General features: G+C 40.2%; 3 protein-coding genes across 3 annotated transcripts; all 3 read right to left on the bottom strand.

Moving 5' to 3' along the window:
* Positions 1-2,367: 2,367 nt before the first annotated feature.
* Positions 2,368-10,099, bottom strand: katnal1 (katanin p60 subunit A-like 1). The gene is made up of 11 exons (XM_024287124.2): positions 9,947-10,099; positions 9,383-9,559; positions 8,278-8,438; positions 7,714-7,879; positions 7,514-7,635; positions 7,337-7,442; positions 5,253-5,411; positions 5,040-5,166; positions 4,660-4,794; positions 3,735-3,861; positions 2,368-3,064 (listed from the first exon to the last, which is right to left on the bottom strand). The coding sequence occupies exons 1-11, from the start codon at positions 9,950-9,952 to the stop codon at positions 2,866-2,868; spliced, it is 1,485 nt and encodes a 494-aa protein (XP_024142892.1). The 5' UTR covers positions 9,953-10,099; the 3' UTR covers positions 2,368-2,865.
* Positions 10,100-11,568: 1,469 nt separating this feature from the next.
* zgc:101559 (uncharacterized protein LOC492776 homolog) lies at positions 11,569-14,181 on the bottom strand. The gene is made up of 2 exons (XM_024285936.2): positions 13,863-14,181; positions 11,569-12,567 (listed from the first exon to the last, which is right to left on the bottom strand). The coding sequence occupies exons 1-2, from the start codon at positions 14,118-14,120 to the stop codon at positions 12,124-12,126; spliced, it is 702 nt and encodes a 233-aa protein (XP_024141704.1). The 5' UTR covers positions 14,121-14,181; the 3' UTR covers positions 11,569-12,123.
* A 561-nt stretch (positions 14,182-14,742) lies between these two features.
* kbtbd7 (kelch repeat and BTB (POZ) domain containing 7) lies at positions 14,743-19,666 on the bottom strand. Its single transcript, XM_024286981.2, has one exon. The coding sequence runs from the start codon at positions 19,329-19,331 to the stop codon at positions 17,463-17,465; it is 1,869 nt and encodes a 622-aa protein (XP_024142749.1). The 5' UTR covers positions 19,332-19,666; the 3' UTR covers positions 14,743-17,462.
* Between the last annotated feature and the right edge of the window lie 233 nt (positions 19,667-19,899).

Below are 19,899 nucleotides of genomic sequence, written 5' to 3' on the forward strand. Positions count from 1 at the left end.
AGCTGCTTCTTCAATTTCTTGGATAGGGAGGAGTTTTTTTTTCCTTCTGTATAGAAAAAAAAGATAATTCTCAGAGTAGACAGTGGAGATGTCACAAACAGTGAGGTAAGAAGGCGACATACAGTCTTCTCTGTCCCACTGTTGGTCTTCATGTCATCTCCCCCTACGAGAGAACAGAATACAAATTAAAATAGATAAATTGCACTGAAAAAGATCTTGGACATCCCACCTCTTAAACTTTTATAATAAATACAATACCATGTACCTTCAAATAGTAGCTGGTCTCCCTGCAATATTTGCACTGTGATCCAAACGGCGTCCTCTCACATGTGGTTACTGCTCTTCCCGACGCCGTTTTCTGGCTTGCATTCTGTTTTCTTTAGACCTTGGTGATTCAATGACAATAAACATTCACTGTGAAAAACTTTAATAAAAGTCAATTCATTTCAGTAAAATGTGTACCAGTTGTGTCACTGAAAAGTAAAAAAAAAAGTTTATTTTCTGTTTAAAGGAAGAAATAATTTTGGTTGAAAATTGGTGTTATTAAAATGTGTAAAATATACTTTATTTGTTTTATGCTGTGTAATACCAAGTTGCATTGCACGGTTGTATTGAAGTTGTGTATAATCCTAAAGCGTGCTCCTTAATTATTGATTGAGTGATAAAGTTAGGTCTACATTGTATTGACCCCCCCCACACACGTACACCACCACCTTCACAATAATAACTACTAGAACAGCCATGGTCTCACCATTCTAAGAAACATCCCACAGTTGTTGGAGATCACCACGAGGACAAAGTCTGGGGGTGAAAAAATGTTTTGATTAAAGGATACAGAGCAAATGGAAAATGTCAGCTGAGACAATGACATATCAGACCGGAACATCATCTCTGACAAGTGTCCTCCAGGAGGAGAGAAGGTGTGCAGAGTGTCTGGAACAAACACAGAGCATAAGAAAATAAAAGTGCAGCAGTTTCATACATAAACTCAATAAACACAATTGAAACTAACAAAGGAACTTAAGTAATTATTTAGAATGGACTAACAGAACTGCCCAATTCAAACAGGATCTGTGGCTCTGCTTTCATCAGAAAGAGTCAAAAATATTGCAAATAATTTTTAAGAACTAAAACAGAATTTCCATAAAATGTGGAAATGCAAAAAATGCCATATTTATGAAAGAAACGACCGAAAATTATAGCAGTGAAGTCCAAAAAGGTTTCCCTGACAAAGGTCTGTGGTGGGGGATCAATACACAGTGACAGAAATACTACATAAGGACATGACAATTAGAAACTCAAAGAGGAAAAACACTATCTATCTACTCCAGGAGTCTCCAGCCCGGTTCCTCGTGAGTTACCGCACAGCTTACCTGGATCGGACGTTCAGTCCATCAGAAACTGGGGTCTGGGGTTTATTCTGATCGATAAACCTAAAGGCAAAACAAGCAGCGCAGCAGCTCACGAAGTTTAGGGCTGGAGATGCCTGATCGGTTCCATCTACCCCCACAAAAGTGTAACCGACAGTGGAAGATACAACATAGCGAAACATTACGGACGTCCCGGAGAACCGCAAGCTAACGAGCTCCGTGTGAAACCTGAACCGCATAATAAAACGGGAGAAAAAAGTGCGATACATTTGAAAAAACAAACAACACCCTCATCTGCTTCATTGATACGTACCTCCATTCTGCAAAAATCGATGTGGAAACTTGTAAAATGCAAAGAAGAAGACGAAAGATTGCGGTGACGAAGAAGAATCACAAACAGTGGGCGTCCCTCAACGTGGACGTTTAACTCCGCCCATTAAACGTTTAACTCCGCCCACGTTGAGGCACGCCCCGGTCTGCAGGCTGCAGCCAGGGGTAGTTGGAATATTTGACTTGGGTGTATTTTATTTTGTAAGTAACTTGCATTTGCTGCTGTCAAAAGTAAAGGAAGTTGAAATTCTTATGCATAGAAAAATAACACATAGTTATAGTTTAATTTTAATGATTTAAAAGCTACATTTAATAAAAGAATGGATTAATGACCACAAAAATATGAATTTTTAACAAAAAAATAAAAATGTGGGACTTTGCTGCTCTCGGTCTGTCAAAAACTGGTCCAAATTGCTCTTTTGGCATTAAAGGTTGCAGACTCCTGAGCCAAACTTAAAAAAAAAGAAAGTCCCCAAATTACTTAAAACCCCTTAAACTAATTCAAATAATAATCTACTGTAACTGAATTCATAGTTATATCAGTGGAGGACATTCTATTGCACAGGAGTCCCAAATAAAGAGAGTTTTTCTGGGATTCTCTATGAACCGAAAAGAGAGAGAGACATTTATTTATCCCCCATTTTAACTTAATGACCAAACCTTTAAGTTAGTATTAAAAGGTTTATTTAACAAGTTCACATGTCTGGGGGAACGTACTCACATGTTGGTCACACCAACAGCACTAAAAACAAAAGGAAATGTTAACACCAACAAAAGCATTTCGTTATAATGACAGACACAGCGCTAAAATTCAAGTGTGTTAGATAGTTAAGAAAATACATTCATTTCTGACAGGTGCTTTTAAAATAATGCATAGTCTGACATTACATCTACATTTGCTACAGTGTTATACTCCATGTATGAGGCAGAAACAGGAATGTTCCAGTGCTGCTGTTTACAGAGGACGATTATCCTAATGCTTCTGAATGTTCATCGTACCACGCAAAAGGAAAACATAACATTTAAGTATCAGCCTGAGAGTCTTTTAATGCCAGATATTCTTCGTTGATGTGTGGGCCAACGAAGGGATGATTAACACCTCCACATGCAGAAAAGGAATGACCAGTCTTCCTGCTCGCATGCTAACTCCCTTTCACCAGTTTTACTAAACTGACCCAAACTCGGCCATCCAAGCTTCGTATTTTTCCAGGTCTGCAGCAGAAACCGACTTTGAGATCTTCTTGAGAGTTTCGTTAAAGTCCTCCATGGTGACGGGCATCTGCAGCTCGTCTTTGGACAGGGCTCGTATCTCCTCGGGACTCAGGCCGTGGATGCGGCGCCGCATGGCCATCATGGCAGCATCTCTGAGTGAGGAGGCAGAAAAGGCCAAAAGCGGTCATCACAAAGACTGTTAAATCCTAAATTAAATGTACATTCCTGAAGGGAGGAGTAGATTATCACAGTCAATAAGGTAACTGTCAGTCAGGGATGTGCAGGAACTGTTGTTTAAAGGGTAACCAAACAGGACAGTTGGAGGCTGACTCCACCCACAACCCAAATTTGAAATTCCAGTCAGAGGGGTGAGGCTTGGAGGCTGGACTGTTGTCATTACTGTAGCTGCAGATCATGAGGTTACATGCTTTGACCAATCACAAAATTCAACTGTAATACCTCAATTCAACCTGTAGGGGACAGCACACAACGTTTTTGACTATGTTTTCAAGAATCTAATCATCTAATCATCTAATCATCTAATCATCTTTTGATCAATTGTAAAAGCGTTCCCAGGTGACGCTTTTCAGCTAAAATTTTAAAAACTTCTGTAATTTTTAGGGACAGTTTCTGCAGAACGGCAGGAGTTCATTAGAAATGAGTTGTGGCACAGAGTAAGCCCGCCTTCCCTTCCCGTCATCAATTTCACGCTCCCCTGCTAGCTTAATATATTTAATTTAGTCTGATCGAAAAGGAGAGTTTTAGGATGAAATATTCGCTTCAGAAATCACACGATAAAAACGATCGATAGAACCGACTAACCTGCAGACGTTGGTGATGTCTGCTCCTGAGTAGCCCTCGATCTTCTGGGCGATGAGGTCCAGTTCCACATCGGGAGCCAGCTCCACCTCTTTCAGGTTGATCTTTAAAAGCTCAGCGCGGCCCACAGCTGCACGCAAAGACCGACACAATAAAAGCACTGATCACGAAAAAAAGGGGGCTGGGTTGAAAAAAAAAAATCGAATAATTGATTTGAACCGATTTAAGCTTAGTAGATCAATAATCGATTCACAAAAGATATGAATTAATTTAGCACAAAAAGCTAAAGTCCGCTAGCTTGATGCTAACGTTCAATAGAATTTCTCATAGGATTGCTAATGCTAAAGCTCAACTGACCAAAAAAACCCAAAGCTGACTAAATGAACATCTTTATTTACTTACATGCATTAATTTTCCAAACTCCTCTAATTAAATAATTTTAAAAGTATCTATTTGTGGTCTAAAATTTCGTTTTTTCCCTCATACTGTTGTTTTCTTCTTGAGTTAAGTGTACTTCTATAGCGCGATCGCCATCTAGTGGCCAAACTGAAACACTCTCCAGGAGAAGCAGCACTGTTTACAATGTTAATGATCTGAAAATTTTTGTTAGAACTTCTCCTTTAGAAAATCTACTGTATGATATTAACAATGTCAATATTTTACTAATACATTTTACAGTATGTGAACCTACAATTGAGCAGCTAAATTAGATGAGATCTGCATGTAGGTCAATATTTTATCTATTTTTTTTCTACCTTTTACTTTTATTGGTTCATGTCATGAAGACTTTTTAATTGCCCCTCGAGGACTAATAAAGTTTATTGAATTTTATCAATTTTTATTGTTTTTCTCACAATAGTAGCAATTAAATGTTTTATTTATTTAAAAACACTTGTTTTGTTCAAATTCCGTCATAGAAGTGCGTCACCTGTTGGCAGGGGGATGTAGATGCGTTTCTCCAGTCGCCTCCGTAACGCCTCATCAATATCCCAGGGGAAGTTAGTAGCAGCTAGGACCATCACCATTTTGGAAGGGTCATCATTCTCCTGGGCTCCTCCCACTCCTGCGCCCAGATGGAAACAGGAGTATTTATCAGGATCAATGCAAACATACTGAGTTGATACAATTTTAATTCAAAAGTTCCAGCACAACAAAAATGTGGATACAATTTTTTGCAATGAATAAAATACTTAAAAACAAAGTTTTAATTTAAATTTTCTTTATTTATGTCCTCCATCCTGAGAAAAATGCTACAAGAACAATTTAAAACCACCATTTTCATCACTGCTGTTCCTCTGCTCCACTAACCGTCCATCTGAACCAGAAGTTCTGATTTGACCCGGCGACTGGCTTCGTGCTCATCCGATGTTCCTCTCCTGCCACAGATGGAGTCGATCTCATCTATGAAGATGGTTGCTGGAGCATAAAACCTGGCCTAGAAACAGGAATGGGGATTTCTTTTTCTTTTTATATTAACAAAAAAAAGGGAATATCTTGCAGAAATCAGGAATATCGACTCACCATTTCAAACAACAGTCGGACAAGTTTTTCAGACTCGCCCCTGTATTTGGAGGTGAGGGTGGAGGAGGAAACGTTGAAGAAAGTCGTCCCGCACTCTGTGGCTACAGCCTTGGCTAGCATGGTCTTCCCAGTTCCCGGTGGTCCTACCATTAACACACCCTAAGAAAAGCAGGTATGCTGTTAAAAGAAATGTAAAAAAAAAAAAGGCCACAAAGCTACGAGGATGTTCTGTAATTTTTTAATTGTTAACACGATTAATGTAATTCCAGTAGATTCTGAAGGAGAAAAGCGGCCACCCTCAAGGCTAACTATGCTGCATCTGATTTGTATCTGTTGCCATGGCGATTAGATAAAACACAGAAGGAAGGATGGGTGACTCAGACCAACTTGGGAGTCAAACGTGGCCGCAGATGGAGTCTCAGCAGGAAGGTTAGGAGTGCTAATCAGATGTGAAGCTAGACCTAAATTTAATGCACATGAGGAGACTTTTTCTCTAAAACAAATTTGGTGGTTTTTCATTTCCAGCCTGGAGAAAAAAACTGTCTAATTAGGGTCAGATGAGATGGAAAGAAACAGATGAGGATTCAGCTGCTTTGCCATGAGTTGAAACTTGTGGGAAAGAGGTAATGACATAAAAAAAAAGTGGCATCCCGCACCATTTTGGGAGTCAAGCACACATTGGTTTGATACATCTGACTAGTAAAATTGGTGACTTTGATGTAGAGAAATAGCCACAGATGTTACTGTTAGTTATGACAACAGAAAAACTCCAAATTCAAGCGTCTCTTTTTAACAATTTTCACTGGATGAAGACAGAAAATGGTGGATTTTGTGTCAGGTCAGCCTATGGTTACACATTTTATTGTGTTGAAAGCTGTAGTACTTTTTTTTTTTTTTTTTTTTTTTAAATGGGGATCAAACAACGGACAAAAGACGTAAATTTTTCCCAAAACAATGTAAATCCATGTGAGGAAGCTGCATCACAGGTATGGAGAGAAAATAGACTCACCCTGGTTTGTCTGTGTGCAATTTTTTATTTGCGTAACTTTGGATTTGTGCGTGTATAACTCTGGATTTGGGAGTGTGCAATTCTTGATTTGTGCGTAACCTTGGATTTGTGTGATTGTAATTCTTGATTTTTACATACATAATTCTTGATTTGTGTGCAACTTTGGATAGGTGCGTAACTCTCGATCTGTGTGCATAATTCTTGAACTTATACAAAACATTTATGCATAAGTAAAAAAAATATTAAATAAAACAAAACACAATTTACACATGTAAAAATAAAATGACAACAGCTTGAAACTAACTACACGCACAAATCTTTAAAAAGTACACACCAAGCTGTTGTCATTTTAATTTGTACTTGTGGAAATTGTATTTTTTTTTCTCGTAATTTTTGTACATTTGAACACATAGTTGCAAGTATTTTAAGTTACACACAAAATGTATTGTATGAGTTATAAATCAAGAAATATGCACACACAAATCGTCTGAGTCTATTTTCTCTCCATAGAGGTTCCTGCAGAGCATGAATGCACCTGAGCTGTTTCTTTCTCTGTTATCCTGACCATCACTATGTGAATGATCACATATTTTGCAACATTAAGTTATATGAATGCCTTTAGTAATTTGTCAATATATAAGAATAAATCTCAGCAATATGTAACCGAGTCTCTGCATTGCGTTTGTGTGTTGGTGCAGGAGACTCTGTAAAAAGAGGCACCAGACGTTGGTTCTGACCCGTGGCAGACCTTTATTTTGTCTTGCCGACAACATGAAGAGAACAGATCAAAAGCAGACAGCCAAGCGGACACCACAAACGATCTCTTGTTTGACTCTCACAGTGGGGGAGACGGCGTGCAACAGGTCTACGGATTATTCAGACTATGTGACTGGAACTTCTCCTTTAGGTGTCCATTGACACTTTTTAATGCTGCCAATCAGAACCAGGTTCACCTGGATCATAATTTCATGGACCTGCTTGACCTAAAACACTGATCATCATTAAAAACAACTGGAACGAAATGACCTCCTACTTGTGACACACACGATCCAAACGGGATCATTCCTTTGTGTACCTTCCAAGGTCGGCGAATCCCTTTAAAGAAGTCAGGCATCCACATGGGCAACACCACCGCCTCCCTCAGGAGCTTCTTAGCATCTTCAAGATCAGCAATGTCCTCCCTGTAGGTTATTAGAGGAAACGGCTCAGCTGTAACACCTGAAAAAACACATCACACACTTTTCCGTCTTACCAGTGTATGTTGGGGTTACGGGACACTATGTCCCGCTCCAGCGACTCCACTAAGTTGCTGTCATATCCCGCTCCATCAAACCTCTTTTGTTCCACGTCTCCTGGCGCGTCTGCCTTTTTGCCCTGGTTGAAAAGAACACGGAGAGAAATGACGCGTCTGGTTTTGTGAGGTGGGTACCAGTCAGCTGCTTTGATGTCCACCTTGTTCTCTTTGGCTTTTGAGCTGCGAGCTTCTTTGCTCGCCGGCTGCTCGGCTTTAGGGTTGGTCGGACCGCGCCCGCCCGGCGCCGCACCTCGTTGCAAACCGGGAGAGTCCTTCCGCTGCTGCTTCGCTGCACTGGTGGGCCGCTTCACTACAACAGGATTCCTTTGAAGACACGGGAGTGACGCATCAAGCTACGTTCACATGTGGCGTGAGTTTTAATAAATCCTTCAGCGAATCCTACAGAATGCTTCCCAAAGGCATTGCAACTAAATGGCAGCCAAACATTTAAAAAAAAACTCCACTAAGGATGGAATTTGTTCATGGGGAACATAAAAAAGTCGGATAAATCTGTTTAAAGAGAGAAAAGAGGTTTATGCTAAAGAAATTTTGTCAGTTTTTGCTTAAATATAATAAAATACGTTTTTTCTCCCCACAAGGATACCTCTTTTAGATTGTTGTGTTACTTTCAACGCGTGTCTGTCAATGGTCTGAAACATTGAAGACAGGTTTGTACTTTAAATTGACCGTGTTACACCAGACCTGGCAACGCAAACACACACCTGTGCTCTGCAGGGATGGGGGGAGGCCACACTGTAGGATCCTCTGGGAGGTCCTCTGGATGAGGAACAAAGACGTCCGTCGGCTTTTCAGACTTGAACTTATCCAGAGTTCCCATGATGCCCTTCACCTGCTCACACTCCTCGGCTAGTACCTGCTTCACCTGGCAGATGAAGAAAGGGGAAAAAGTGATTGAACTAGAAAACATTTTTTAATTAAAGTTACTGACACCCAGAACTAGTGAAATAATCTAACTTTAATCTGTTCTATAGGATTTATTTTATAGATAATTTATTTAAATGCTAAAACCACTTAGCTGTTTTTTTAAAGGTTGGTCTTTTGGGGCTGCTCATACATAAAGATCTATTCCACCCTGTCTGTTTTCCAGCTCTCTCTGGGCTGATTTCTGCTGATTAGCTAACTCAGGTGTCTCCTTATTCTGATTGGCTGAACACACCTTTTCAGTCAGCCAATTATTGCTGATTGCTTTTAGTAATTTTATGCTGTTTTTATTTTTTTCTTAATTTGATTTTTACTTAATATTGGTTAAAATTAATTTTAAATAAAGCTTAATTGATTATTTCAAATGATTCAATGCAAACAAATAAATAAATAATAAAAAAAAAGAATTTAGAAAAAAAAAACAGCATTACATTGTAGGCATGTTTTGCAGAAATCAAAACACACCAAAAAAAACATTTCAGAAAACAAAAGTAATTTACAGAAAAATCAAAATGAAAAGTTAAAAAAATTTATTTGTTTTGCCTCAAGTGATTTGACTTGATTTGCCTTTCAGGGCCACCATAGTTCTGCCAGAGAATGTATAGTTCTGTAGAATATGCTACAGCTCTTTTCCCCATGTTTTTAGATAAAAATGACAAAATAAATGAGTATAGAAGATGGAAGAATTCAGATTATAGATGAGAACTCTTGTAATCAGATTTCGCATAATCAGATGAAGAGCATCCGATTATCCAGATTACATGATCACTTAAATTAATCAAGAAATCAGACATTTATCATCCTGTTCTGACTGTATAGTTGCCCTCCAAACAGATTGTGGATGAATGACATAAACATTTGAATGAAGTAGGTTTTTGAGCTCACCTGGTGCCACTTGACTTTGAGAGCGGGGTCTCTGAGGGACTGGCAGTGCTTGTGGATCTGCTGCAGGACGCCCTGATAGTACACCACAGAGGAGTCATAGTTCCCCAGCAGGGCGTACTCCCGAGCCTTTTTGGCGTTGTCACAGATTTCGGACAAGTTCATGATGTTGGTTTGTAGCTACAGAGAGAAAACCGTGTCAGTGAGCTAACACGCGGACTTTGAACACGCAGCGTTTTCGGCCATTAAAATGATATTTCCGCCAGTAAAAGTTAGCTTTTAACGTTGCAGGTTAGCCAGAAATAATTCGGGTTTAAACACCGACTTGATATGCTAGCTAAAGTGACGGATTTATTCAAAACAGCTCCTTTATTTCCTGCCATGCTCTTATCTAATCGATCGATGTTAGCTTTTTTTGCTAGCTTGCGGCGGCTATAGCAGCAGACAGACAAAACCGCACGCGCATCCCTAATCCTCTCTGTTGACATGATCGTTGTATGTTTAAACACTACCGCCAAGCTTAAGTGTAAATATTTTAAATACATTTATGTTGAAAAAAAATCCTACCTTCATGAATAATGTTTGCTGAGGCGGGTTTTCTGTCCGTTTTAAAGCATTGAACGGGGCTCGGTGTTACCATGGCCGCACAGACGCTAGTTGAGGAATACAGACTTCCCACATCGTGATGCCTTCACGTGCGGGTGAAAAGCTGGGGGGAAACATACGACTAAGTCATTTTAACATTTTATTGATTAAATTGAATAATTCATACCATGTTGACATATATTGGGGTTCTCGTTAATAAATCCTATTTCATATAACATTTGTTTTAATGTGTGGATTTACGCTCAAGCTAAGTTAGCTCAGATCAACACGTGAATTACGTCCACATTTACGTGTGTTCATGAACGTATCATCAGAACTGTTTCTAATAGAAATAATGGTGAATTAGATTTACCCTTTGGTCTACTACTACGACTGAATTAGTAAAAGTGTCTCAGTTTGACTTAAAATTCATTTTAAAAATCAAAAGAAAAGTGTAAATAGCTATTTAAATAAAAATAAATATATTATTATTTAGTTTTATTTTTTAGAAATAAAGGTAAGAGAATGCAGTTTTCCTTATTGAGACTGAGCTAAAAATTTCAACAGTAATTGCTTAGTCTTCAATGAAAATTGTGTTTTTAACATGTTCTTGTGATATTTTTCTTATGATGGATTGACATATAAAGAATATTAAGCTTAGAATTTTTTTCTTTCATTTCTGAGTATTTCTTTATTCAAATCGAGATTTAGGAGGAGACAAAAAATCAAAAGAGCGTATTTATTATGTAGAAAACATGGTGGGCGGGCCACCAGCTCCCCGCTCCTCTCCATTCTGATGCATCCACTTGTAGACGAATAGAGGTTGGGGGTGTGAGGGGCTGTAAGCTAGGGGGAGGGCATGTAAACAAATGGATGATGGGAAGTGAGGGGGGGCTTACTCCCCATCAACATTCCCACCTACAATTCAGAGGTGAATTCTTAATGAACTACTGTGCTGCATCATGTCTAATTTGAGTTTTCACACTTAAACATTTTCTGCATTGCATTTGTAGTATTTTTACCTATTATATATATCATAAATATTGTTTACATTTAACCTTTTAGGGCTGATTTAAACATTCCAATATTTATATGTCTGTTATTCAAAAGGCTTTAAAAATAATGATTTCTTGATAGAAATAAACAATTCAGTGTTTTTGTGGTATTTATAAATGACAGATAACTTAAAAAAAAAAATAAAAAGCACATTTAAAAATACATTTGAATTTACAATAGTGTTTAAAAATGAAAGGGTTTACTTAGCTTACGTGGCAAAATTCACTCTTCTTGCACTTTAGGTGGTCAGTGTGTCCTTAAATTCCAGCCTCATCATGAACCCCCTCACCTTTGATTTATCTGAGATTGTTGTTGATTCATTATAGCATTAGCTTGGACATAGCTATACGATTAGCTTTAAAAACACAAACTTGTGTGGATGTTCCTCCTCTTTTTCTGTGCACCTTCACTTTAGAGCAAAAGCTATCCAAAAGGTGATCAAAAATATCCTTCAAGAAATGTACTTAAACTACTATCAATAAGCTAGGATTTGGTCACATTTGAAATCCTACCTTCCAAACAAGAAACCAGAATAAATATTCAAATCACACAGTAGATATGATTATTTTATTGATTTGCAGGTTTACACTGACCGCTCCCAACACAGCTGAAAGGGCGTCGCATCACACATGATTACATCGTCGAGAATTCGGTTTTCTCAACTTCAAGTAATATCGATTTTACAATCAAACATGCAGTTCAAATGAACTGTGTGGATTTGCATTCGACCAAACATACAGCTACATTTCATCACTTGGGTTATTGGGTTTAAAGTGTGCAAAAAAAGCCGAGTAATAGCACCGGAACTCATGCTGCTGTCATCCCTGAAAGAAATCACCAAGATTTTAAAGAGTGTTCTCATTTTTTCACAGTTTTTCTCTTTGTTTATTGTCTCTAAATAAATGTGTGGATATGGAAGAGTCCAGTATTACTCCAAACTAAACGTTCATCTTAGGTGTAAATACTTGTGCAAACTCATGCACATCAGCAAAGAAACAATAGCATTAAAATCAACAAAAGTTCTTCTAAAAAGTTTTTCAATCCAGCCCTGCTGGAGGATGTAGCCTCAATAGTAAGTTCAATCAGTGAGGAAGGGGCGGAGCTTAGCACTGACAAAGCCCCTCCTCCTGCTCTCTCTGGCTCAGCTGCCTGACGCTGTTCTCGCTCAGCTGCTTCAGTCTCAGAGGTTTGTGGCTCTTCAGCCTGTACGCCAAGGTCAGGAAGATGGCGTCCACATGCTCCTTCTCGGACGGCTCCTTGGCCGACGTCTCAAACAGCGGGTAGTTGTAGCGGTCGGCGAGGAGCTGGGCAGACGATGCGGGCACCTCCCGCAGCTCCCTCAGATCGCACTTGTTTCCCACGATGATGCGGGGCACCAGTGGCCCCACCGCGTGGCGGCTGCACTCCTCGATCCACTCCGGGATGCTTTCGAAGGAGGGGAGGCTGGTGACGTCGTACACAAAGATGACGGCGTGGACGCTGCGGTAGTAGTGCTCCACCATGCTCTTGCGGAAACGCTCCTGACCTGCTGTGTCCCAAATCTGCAACTGGAGGAGAAACACAAACAAGGATTTAAGAAAAAATTAAGCTGGAGATCATTTTTTATCCTCGTAGTCAAGAAATATGGGAACGAAAAAGATGGAGACCTTAGAAAGTTAAGTTTTTATGATTGTTTTCACAATTCTTCTTTCTCACAAGCTTAACTTTGTTGACCTTTGACCTCAGGAAGAGGCTTCCATCTCCAATTAAATCTATCACCTTCCAATTCCTCGAGCATCATTGGGAAACTACTTGGAGAAAAAAAAAGTTTTTTAAAGTTTGCAGATTTTGAACAGCATGGCGAGCTAACAAAAGTAGCATTCCCCTACTGTTCGTTGGTTGTTGTGATAATTTAACACGAATCCTTGGCTCCTTGGCTCAAGCTGAACAGAACAATATGCCATACAAGATGACTATATAAGGAATGTGGCTGACAAATATCTCCGTTGTCAAGGAAATCCAAAGATGAACTTTTGTCGATTCTTGTAAAAATGACATAGACGTGTTTGTTACTGGCAGGTGACAAAAAAATAAAATGGTTGCTATGGAGATAAAAAAAATGAAAAGCTGCCATTAAAAAAAAAAAAGGCAGGGGTAGAAGGTGAGAGTAAGGGGTATGTCACAGCCCCTCAGCCACGGCCAGGTGAGGGCAGGTCAGAAGGGGGCGGTTAGTGACTGTGGGCAATTCAAGGCCATTCAAGGCCGCTTGCTGCTTTGTTTCCTTGAGAGCTTATAATTTATTTCTAATGAAGATTGCCAATATGGAAACATATCAACTTTAAACATAAAAAGAAAAGGCAAAAAATGCTTTTTGAAAGATAATACCAAAGAAATTTGTAATTTTGCAACACAAGTTCTGAAAAAAAATCTATAAATAAAAAAAAAATAAAAATCTAATCCCAGAGGACTGCGTTAGAAACTATAGAGAAAGCAGTTAGGCTTAAAAAGAGTAAATATTTTGAGTCCGTGCAGCAAGAAAAGCACATTTCTCTTCATTCGTAACTTATATGAGATCCAGGAATGGGTCCTTTAAAAAAGCAGACTCAATGAGGAGGAAACTAGTAGAAAAATAGAGGAAGTCATCAGACTTTACTAAAGAAACAGCTGCTAATGCACCTTTCTGCATGAATCTCTTCTTCATTTTTTGTCTTGGATTATTGTTGACCACCTCAGTAGGTCAGGGCAGATGTTTGTTTAGAAGCTATTTTCTTAAATTACAAACGGACAGAGCGCTAACTTAAGACAAAACTTGTACTAAAATGACTAAAGTATAAATGTATGTCGCTGTTGAAGCTCCCATCACCTTGATACTCTCTCCATCCAGCTCCAGCGTCCTCTCCCTGAAGTCCACCCCGATAGTTGCCTCTGGGTTTGAGAGGAAAGTGCCGCCGCAGAACCGATAAGTCAGACACGTCTTCCCCACGTTGGAGTCTCCTATGACTATGATTTTAAAGATCCGAGCTCGAGTGGGGCCGTAGTCGTGGTGGGAGGAAAGTTCGAGGGAGTCTGTTAGACTGAAAACGGTGTCAAATTCCTCCTCTGTTTTGTTTTCTGTTGCCATTTCTCAACATCTCGCAGCTTGAACGTGAGCGTGGAGTGGAAATATCGCGATAACGCCCGTGTGCAAGTACAAAAGACACCACTAGATGTCGCCAAAAATTAGCTTCTGTGAAAAAGTTCAAATCTAAGTATTTGCAGCATGCATAAAGCAAAATCTGAAGGGAAATTTTCATATAGTTTACATTTTTAACTTTATCTCTTAAAATGAGAAATTAAACACAACTTTTTGTATATTTTATGTTGTAATTTAACTGTTACATTATTCTTGTTGTCATGGCTCACTAGCTAAACAAATGGTAAATCATAAAGTAGATAAAGGTGCCAAAAGGCAGAGTTCAACCAATTCGACTGGATGTCCACAGCATACAATGATAAAATAGCATTTTTTCCAAATAATAGTAAAATAATTAAATAAAAGATCTAACAAGCAAATAAAAAAAATTTGATACAATAAAAATTATTCGTTTACTTTAGTTTATATAGGCCAGAGCATGACAAAAAAACCCAAACATTTAAAATAAGGTTTTTTTTTCTAAAAGTAATGTTTTACTAATTTTTTGTACTTCAATTTTACCAAAATAACATTGTAATCAAAATTTCTGGCAAAAATAATAAGACAAAGCACCATTGAGAATAAAAGTTTAATTTTTCTGCCCAAAAGGCTCACAACATTCACAGAATAACTTACCATCATCTCAGTTTAAGCACAAGGTGGTAACACAACAAAAATAAAACACAATAGCTGGCCTGAATTGGAAACATCTATTTGTATACAAATATTTAAATAAAAAAAGAGGAAAAAACAAATAAAGTCTTCTTTTTCTTTCTGATGCACACAAATTGATCATACTTCACTCGTGAGCTTATCAGCAGCTGCACACAAACACATCCAGAGGTCAGGAGCTTTGCAGCATCAGGAACCAATCTGCACAACACTGTAGAGTTTTAGTTCAGCTTAAAACAATAATGAAAACAGAACAAAAATGTTGTTGAACTCTAGAGTTTAAATTACAAAAAGGATTTAGGGTAAAAACAATATTCACTAAAATAATACATCATAGTGTTTAACCCAACATCTAAAGAGAAACCCATTCATGGAAAATGAGGCTTATGCTAAAGCCCAAACCTGAGAGTTCTCCAAACACTCACCTTTCACAGTCATAGTGTGGCTTCACACCACAACATGACAAAAGAACACATTTCAGGGCTGTTTTCTATGGAGCTCTGGACATGACATTGAAATAATAATAATAAATTGCTCCCTAAAAAACTTGTGGCCAGAAAATATTAAATTGTGGCCAAAACTAGCATTTTTAAGGCAGAAGTGAACAGATTTATATTTTGCGCACACAAATTACAATTTTGTGGACAAATTAGTACTTTAATAAATCAGTATTTCAATATCTTCAATTCCAACTATTAAATTTTGTCCACAAAATACTGATTTGTGTCTGCGACATGTAATTTTCGCCCACAAAATGGTCTTTTGTGTGCACATACTATTAAATTATGTGCACAAATTGCTAATGTAAGCGCACAAAAAATTAACTTGTGCCCACAACATACTAAGTTCTGGCTACAAAATCAACTAAACTACTAAATCAAGCAAACAAAATACTATTTTTTTCCACAAAAATGCTAATAAGAAATCAGAAAATGCTAATTTGTACCAAACAAAATGCTAAATTATACACACAGAATGCTAATTTGTCCTGAAAAATTAGATATATCAAAAAATGTTAAATTAAGCAAACACAATGCTAATTTGTGTACAAAAAATGCTAAATTGAGCAAACAAAAAGCTAAATGTGGACACCAAATGTGAATTTGTACCTGGAAAATGCTAGTTTGTCTCCACAAAACAATATGCACCTGAAAAATACTAAATTGAATCCAAGAATGCTATAAATTGAGATCACAAAATGCTAATTTGTGGACACAAAATGCTACATTGAGCAACCCCCCCCCCCCCAAAAAAAACCCCTAATTTGTCTCCACAAAACAATATGTGCACCTAAAAAATGCTAAATTGAGTCCAAAAATACTAAATTGAACTCATAAATTGCTCATTTGCGGATACAAAATGCTAAATTAAGCAAAAGAAATGCTAAATAGAACCCCCAAAAAGATCATTTGTGCACACAAAATGGCAATTTTTCCAAAATGCCTTATTGAAATAGGCTAAATTGCACCGACAAAATACTGATTTGTTGCCCAAAATACTAAATTGTGGCTAAAAAGGCTAATTTGAGAGCAAAAAAAACTAATTAACATAAAAATAAAATAAAAAAAACAAACATTTTTTTTATTTTTATGTCACGTCCGTGGCTCCGTAGATTTCCACACAAACATAAGATGATACAACAATCAGCGTCGGCAAAATTCCAAACATTGATTGTTGAAGTATTAAAGCATTCCTGACTAAATCCATGACCTTGTGTTTGTTCTTTGAGATCAGCTCAAACAAAGTATGCGGTTTCCTACAACATTTCACATTAAATCAAGTATATTCCGGAACATATTGAGACTTTGAAACAAAAAAAAAATGGCCTTCATTAATGGCTTTCTTTGCTGTAAAAATTGCTTTTATGTCAACATATTTTTAAATTAAAAAGTATAATAACCACTCTGAGCCCTGAATTGAGTGTCTCAACATTTACAATAAATTAAGGACTGTTCATTATTGTTCTGTCACCTCCCACTTGAAGAGCTTAACATTAGTGTTCTACCTGCAGGTTTTTAAGATAAAAATACTGATTCATTTCCAAAATAAAAGTTTGGCTTAACCTGGAATGAAACGATTGAGGTTAAATTGTTTGTAATACTGGAAGTGTTACGAAAACGCATAATCACTTTTGAGAAAAAAGGAGTTTACACCTCTGATAAGTTCATCCTTCATCTGCATGACATAAGAGGGTATTTACTGCTGTTTGAGGTATTCTTTTCAAAATAAAAACCCTAATAAGTTTAGCATGAGTAAGCATCAAAATTGAAATAATTTATTATGATTTATTTTCACATGGAGATTTGGGGCAGGAAATCCAATGTCATGTGACTTCTGGTGGGAAAATGGATGTTGGTGAGAACAGATTTTCCAGATCAATATCCCTTTAGAACTGACTCTTCCTCCCTGAAGTTGCTTCCTTTATCCAACCTAAGAAGGGATGCTCCTTAGAGATGAGGTACTTCTGCTAGTAAAGCAAAGGCCTTATTGGTACCATCTGTGGTAGTTTCTGGCAGTCATAAGCTGGTGTCTTATAAGCACTTGAAAGTATCCCGATCTCATCATAAAGACTTGCTTTTAATCAGGTGTTTTTGTAAATAAGAATTTTTTTCTCTATTTTTACCAGTTCTCGTCTGAGAAAGAGCTGGAGCTGCCAGAGTCTGAGTCCGCATCCGTCAACCCGTCCAGGTCCCAGTCGGCGCTGGAGCCACTGTCGTCCTCCTCCTCGGTGGAGAAGCTGTGAGCGGAGCCCAGGCACGCCGGGTACACGCGTGTGGACACGCACACGGGCCCCAACGTGGACACGTACACCGCCATGATGTTCTTCCATGCATCCCTCTCGGGGTCGTACTCGTGGATCAGGACTCTGTTCTTGTTGTGCTGCAGCAGCGTCTGGGTGAGGAGCAGCAGCTTGCCGCTGTGCTGGATCACCTGGTAGTTCAAGGCCCGACTGTCGATGGGGATGTCCCCCAGCCTCCTCCACTCCCCCCTGGTGGGGCTGTAGGCCTTCACCACCGGGATGTCGCAGACGCAGACGATCTGCTCCTGGAAGACGCAGGCCTTGTGGAGCTTGTCCCTCCTCAGCGAGCCGCAGTGGCGCCAGCGGTTCCTCTTGGGGTCGTAGCAAAGCATCCTCCTTTTATTCACCACGTACAGCTGCTCGTTCAGGGCAACTACCTGCATTTTACCCAACGAGTGGGGCAAAGGGGCCACGAAGGTCCACTGGTTTCTCTGTATGCTGTAACACTCCACCTCCTTCAGCCTGGCGTCGGTCACCGGATTCCTCCCTCCGATCAGGTAGACGTGTCCGTTGAGGTATCCCATCCCGGAGTGGATCCTGCCCAGAGGCCGCTCCGCCAGCTCCTGCCAGCTGTTCAGGACGGGGTTGTACAACCAGAAATGTCTGGAGAAGTGCGACGCCAGGTACAGGTTGTTCTCCGGTGTGGCACAAGCGATCAAGGACTCCATAGTGGACCGTTTGTAATCCTGGCCGTTGAGATCCTGCAGAGGAGGGTTCATGAAGTACAGGTCCTCGGAGTAGGGGTCACAGCACATGATGTTGTCGTTGGGGAGGCCGAAGAAGAGGATCATCTCCTTCGCGCTCATGCCAACTCTGCATTTCGGGGACTCGGAGGCCGCAGACATACAGCCGTCGACCGTGGTCGGTTTGAAGAAGGACGGCAGGTGCTTCTCCACGAAGGGCTTGGTCACCAGATCCTCCAGGTAGCACTTGTCCTTCTCGGTGAAGAGGTTCCAGCGCACGCACTCCAGCACCTGCAGTGCATCCTCGTCATGCAGAACAGCGTTGACCTCCATCCACTCCAGGGCCGCCGAGCAGACCTTCTTCTCACTGTCCACGTCCAGGATGTCCAGAGACAGCAGCTCCTTCAGCTGCTCCAGGCTGAGCTCGCACAGCTCTCCACCCTGACACACCTGGCTGAAGTTCCTGGCGATGAAGGCCAAGGCGTTCTCCTTCAGCTCAGGGTTGTCGTAGGTGTCTGCAAACTTCAGGATGCCCACACAGTTGGAGACCTCCAGCCTGCGCGTCATGAAGCTGGAGCTGGCCTTCCGGATGTACTCCAGCTGCAGCATGTTGGCCGCCGCGTACAGCCTCTGGACGTTGCTCTCCGTGATGGTCACCCTGCCGGTGTAGCAGTAATCCACGATCACGGACATGGACTCGGAGTCCACGCCGCGGATGACCACCCGGTCCTGCATGGACTCGTTCAGGCCCCCGGTGAACATGCTCTTGAAGTAGGGGCTGGCGGCGGCCAGCACGTTGCGGCTGCACAGGAACAGGTGTCCGCTTGTGGTCGCTCCCGGCTCCGGGGTCTCGTCCTCCTCTTCCTCCTCACACTCCACGGCGATGGTCACGTCCCCCAGCAGGCGGGAGTCGTACAGCAGCTTCAGCTCCCTCATCAAACCCCGAGCGTGCGTCACGTCCTCCAGAACCTCCGGCCCGGAGAAGCAGCTCAGAACCGAAGCCATAGCGGCAGCCCGAGCGAACAAAGTACCGGCTGACGCGATCACACGGGCCTCCTCCTCGCTGACACCGACACATCCGCCTGGAGCTCAATCCGCTCGGATTATTAGACCCATAACAGCCGATCCGACGGTCCGAAACTCAGCGGTTTCTCTGGTTACGGAACCGAACATAACAGCCAGTTCGAACCCGGGATCATCCAGCCACCAGAACCCGCGGGTTAGTCATCAGGCCGGTGACAGTTTCCATTGATTTCCTCCACATTCCGTTTGTTTTGAGCGTGGAGGAACTCGGAGAAAAAAATAGAGCGCAGGCACGGCGGCACTTCCGGGAGAGCACGTCAAAATAAAAGGTTTTGTCAGAACTAAAACAATAAAACTATTCAAAAGCAAATTCTTATTAATTGATGTATATGTTTATTTGTTTCTTTTTTAAATTTGAAATCTACAGTACTGGGCTTTTTGTTTTGCTAGCTTTTTTTTAACCAGTAAGTTATGGCAGTAAAATCATTATGACTTTACATTATGCTACATTTCTGACTTCTTTCTCATAAATTTGCGTGTTTTAAAGTTG

Source organism: Oryzias melastigma, linkage group LG21 (assembly GCF_002922805.2).
Source record: "Oryzias melastigma strain HK-1 linkage group LG21, ASM292280v2, whole genome shotgun sequence".
Lineage (NCBI taxonomy): Eukaryota > Metazoa > Chordata > Actinopteri > Beloniformes > Adrianichthyidae > Oryzias > Oryzias melastigma.

Excerpts from the sequence above, each read along its gene's own strand:
- katnal1 (XM_024287124.2), bottom strand. Across the intron at positions 5,412-7,336 it reads GGATTCGCCGACCTTGGAAG|GGTGTGTTAATGGTAGGACC; the intron begins GTACACAAAGGA and ends TGCTTTTCTTAG. Across the intron at positions 4,795-5,039 it reads ACTTCTGGTTCAGATGGACG|GAGTGGGAGGAGCCCAGGAG; the intron begins GTTAGTGGAGCA and ends ATCTGGGCGCAG.
- zgc:101559 (XM_024285936.2), bottom strand. The coding sequence starts at position 14,120 with ATGGCAACAGAAAACAAAACAGAGGAGGAATTTGACACCGTTTTCAGT. Across the intron at positions 12,568-13,862 it reads TGGATGGAGAGAGTATCAAG|TTGCAGATTTGGGACACAGC; the intron begins GTGATGGGAGCT and ends TTTCTCCTCCAG.
- kbtbd7 (XM_024286981.2), bottom strand. The coding sequence starts at position 19,331 with ATGGCTTCGGTTCTGAGCTGCTTCTCCGGGCCGGAGGTTCTGGAGGAC.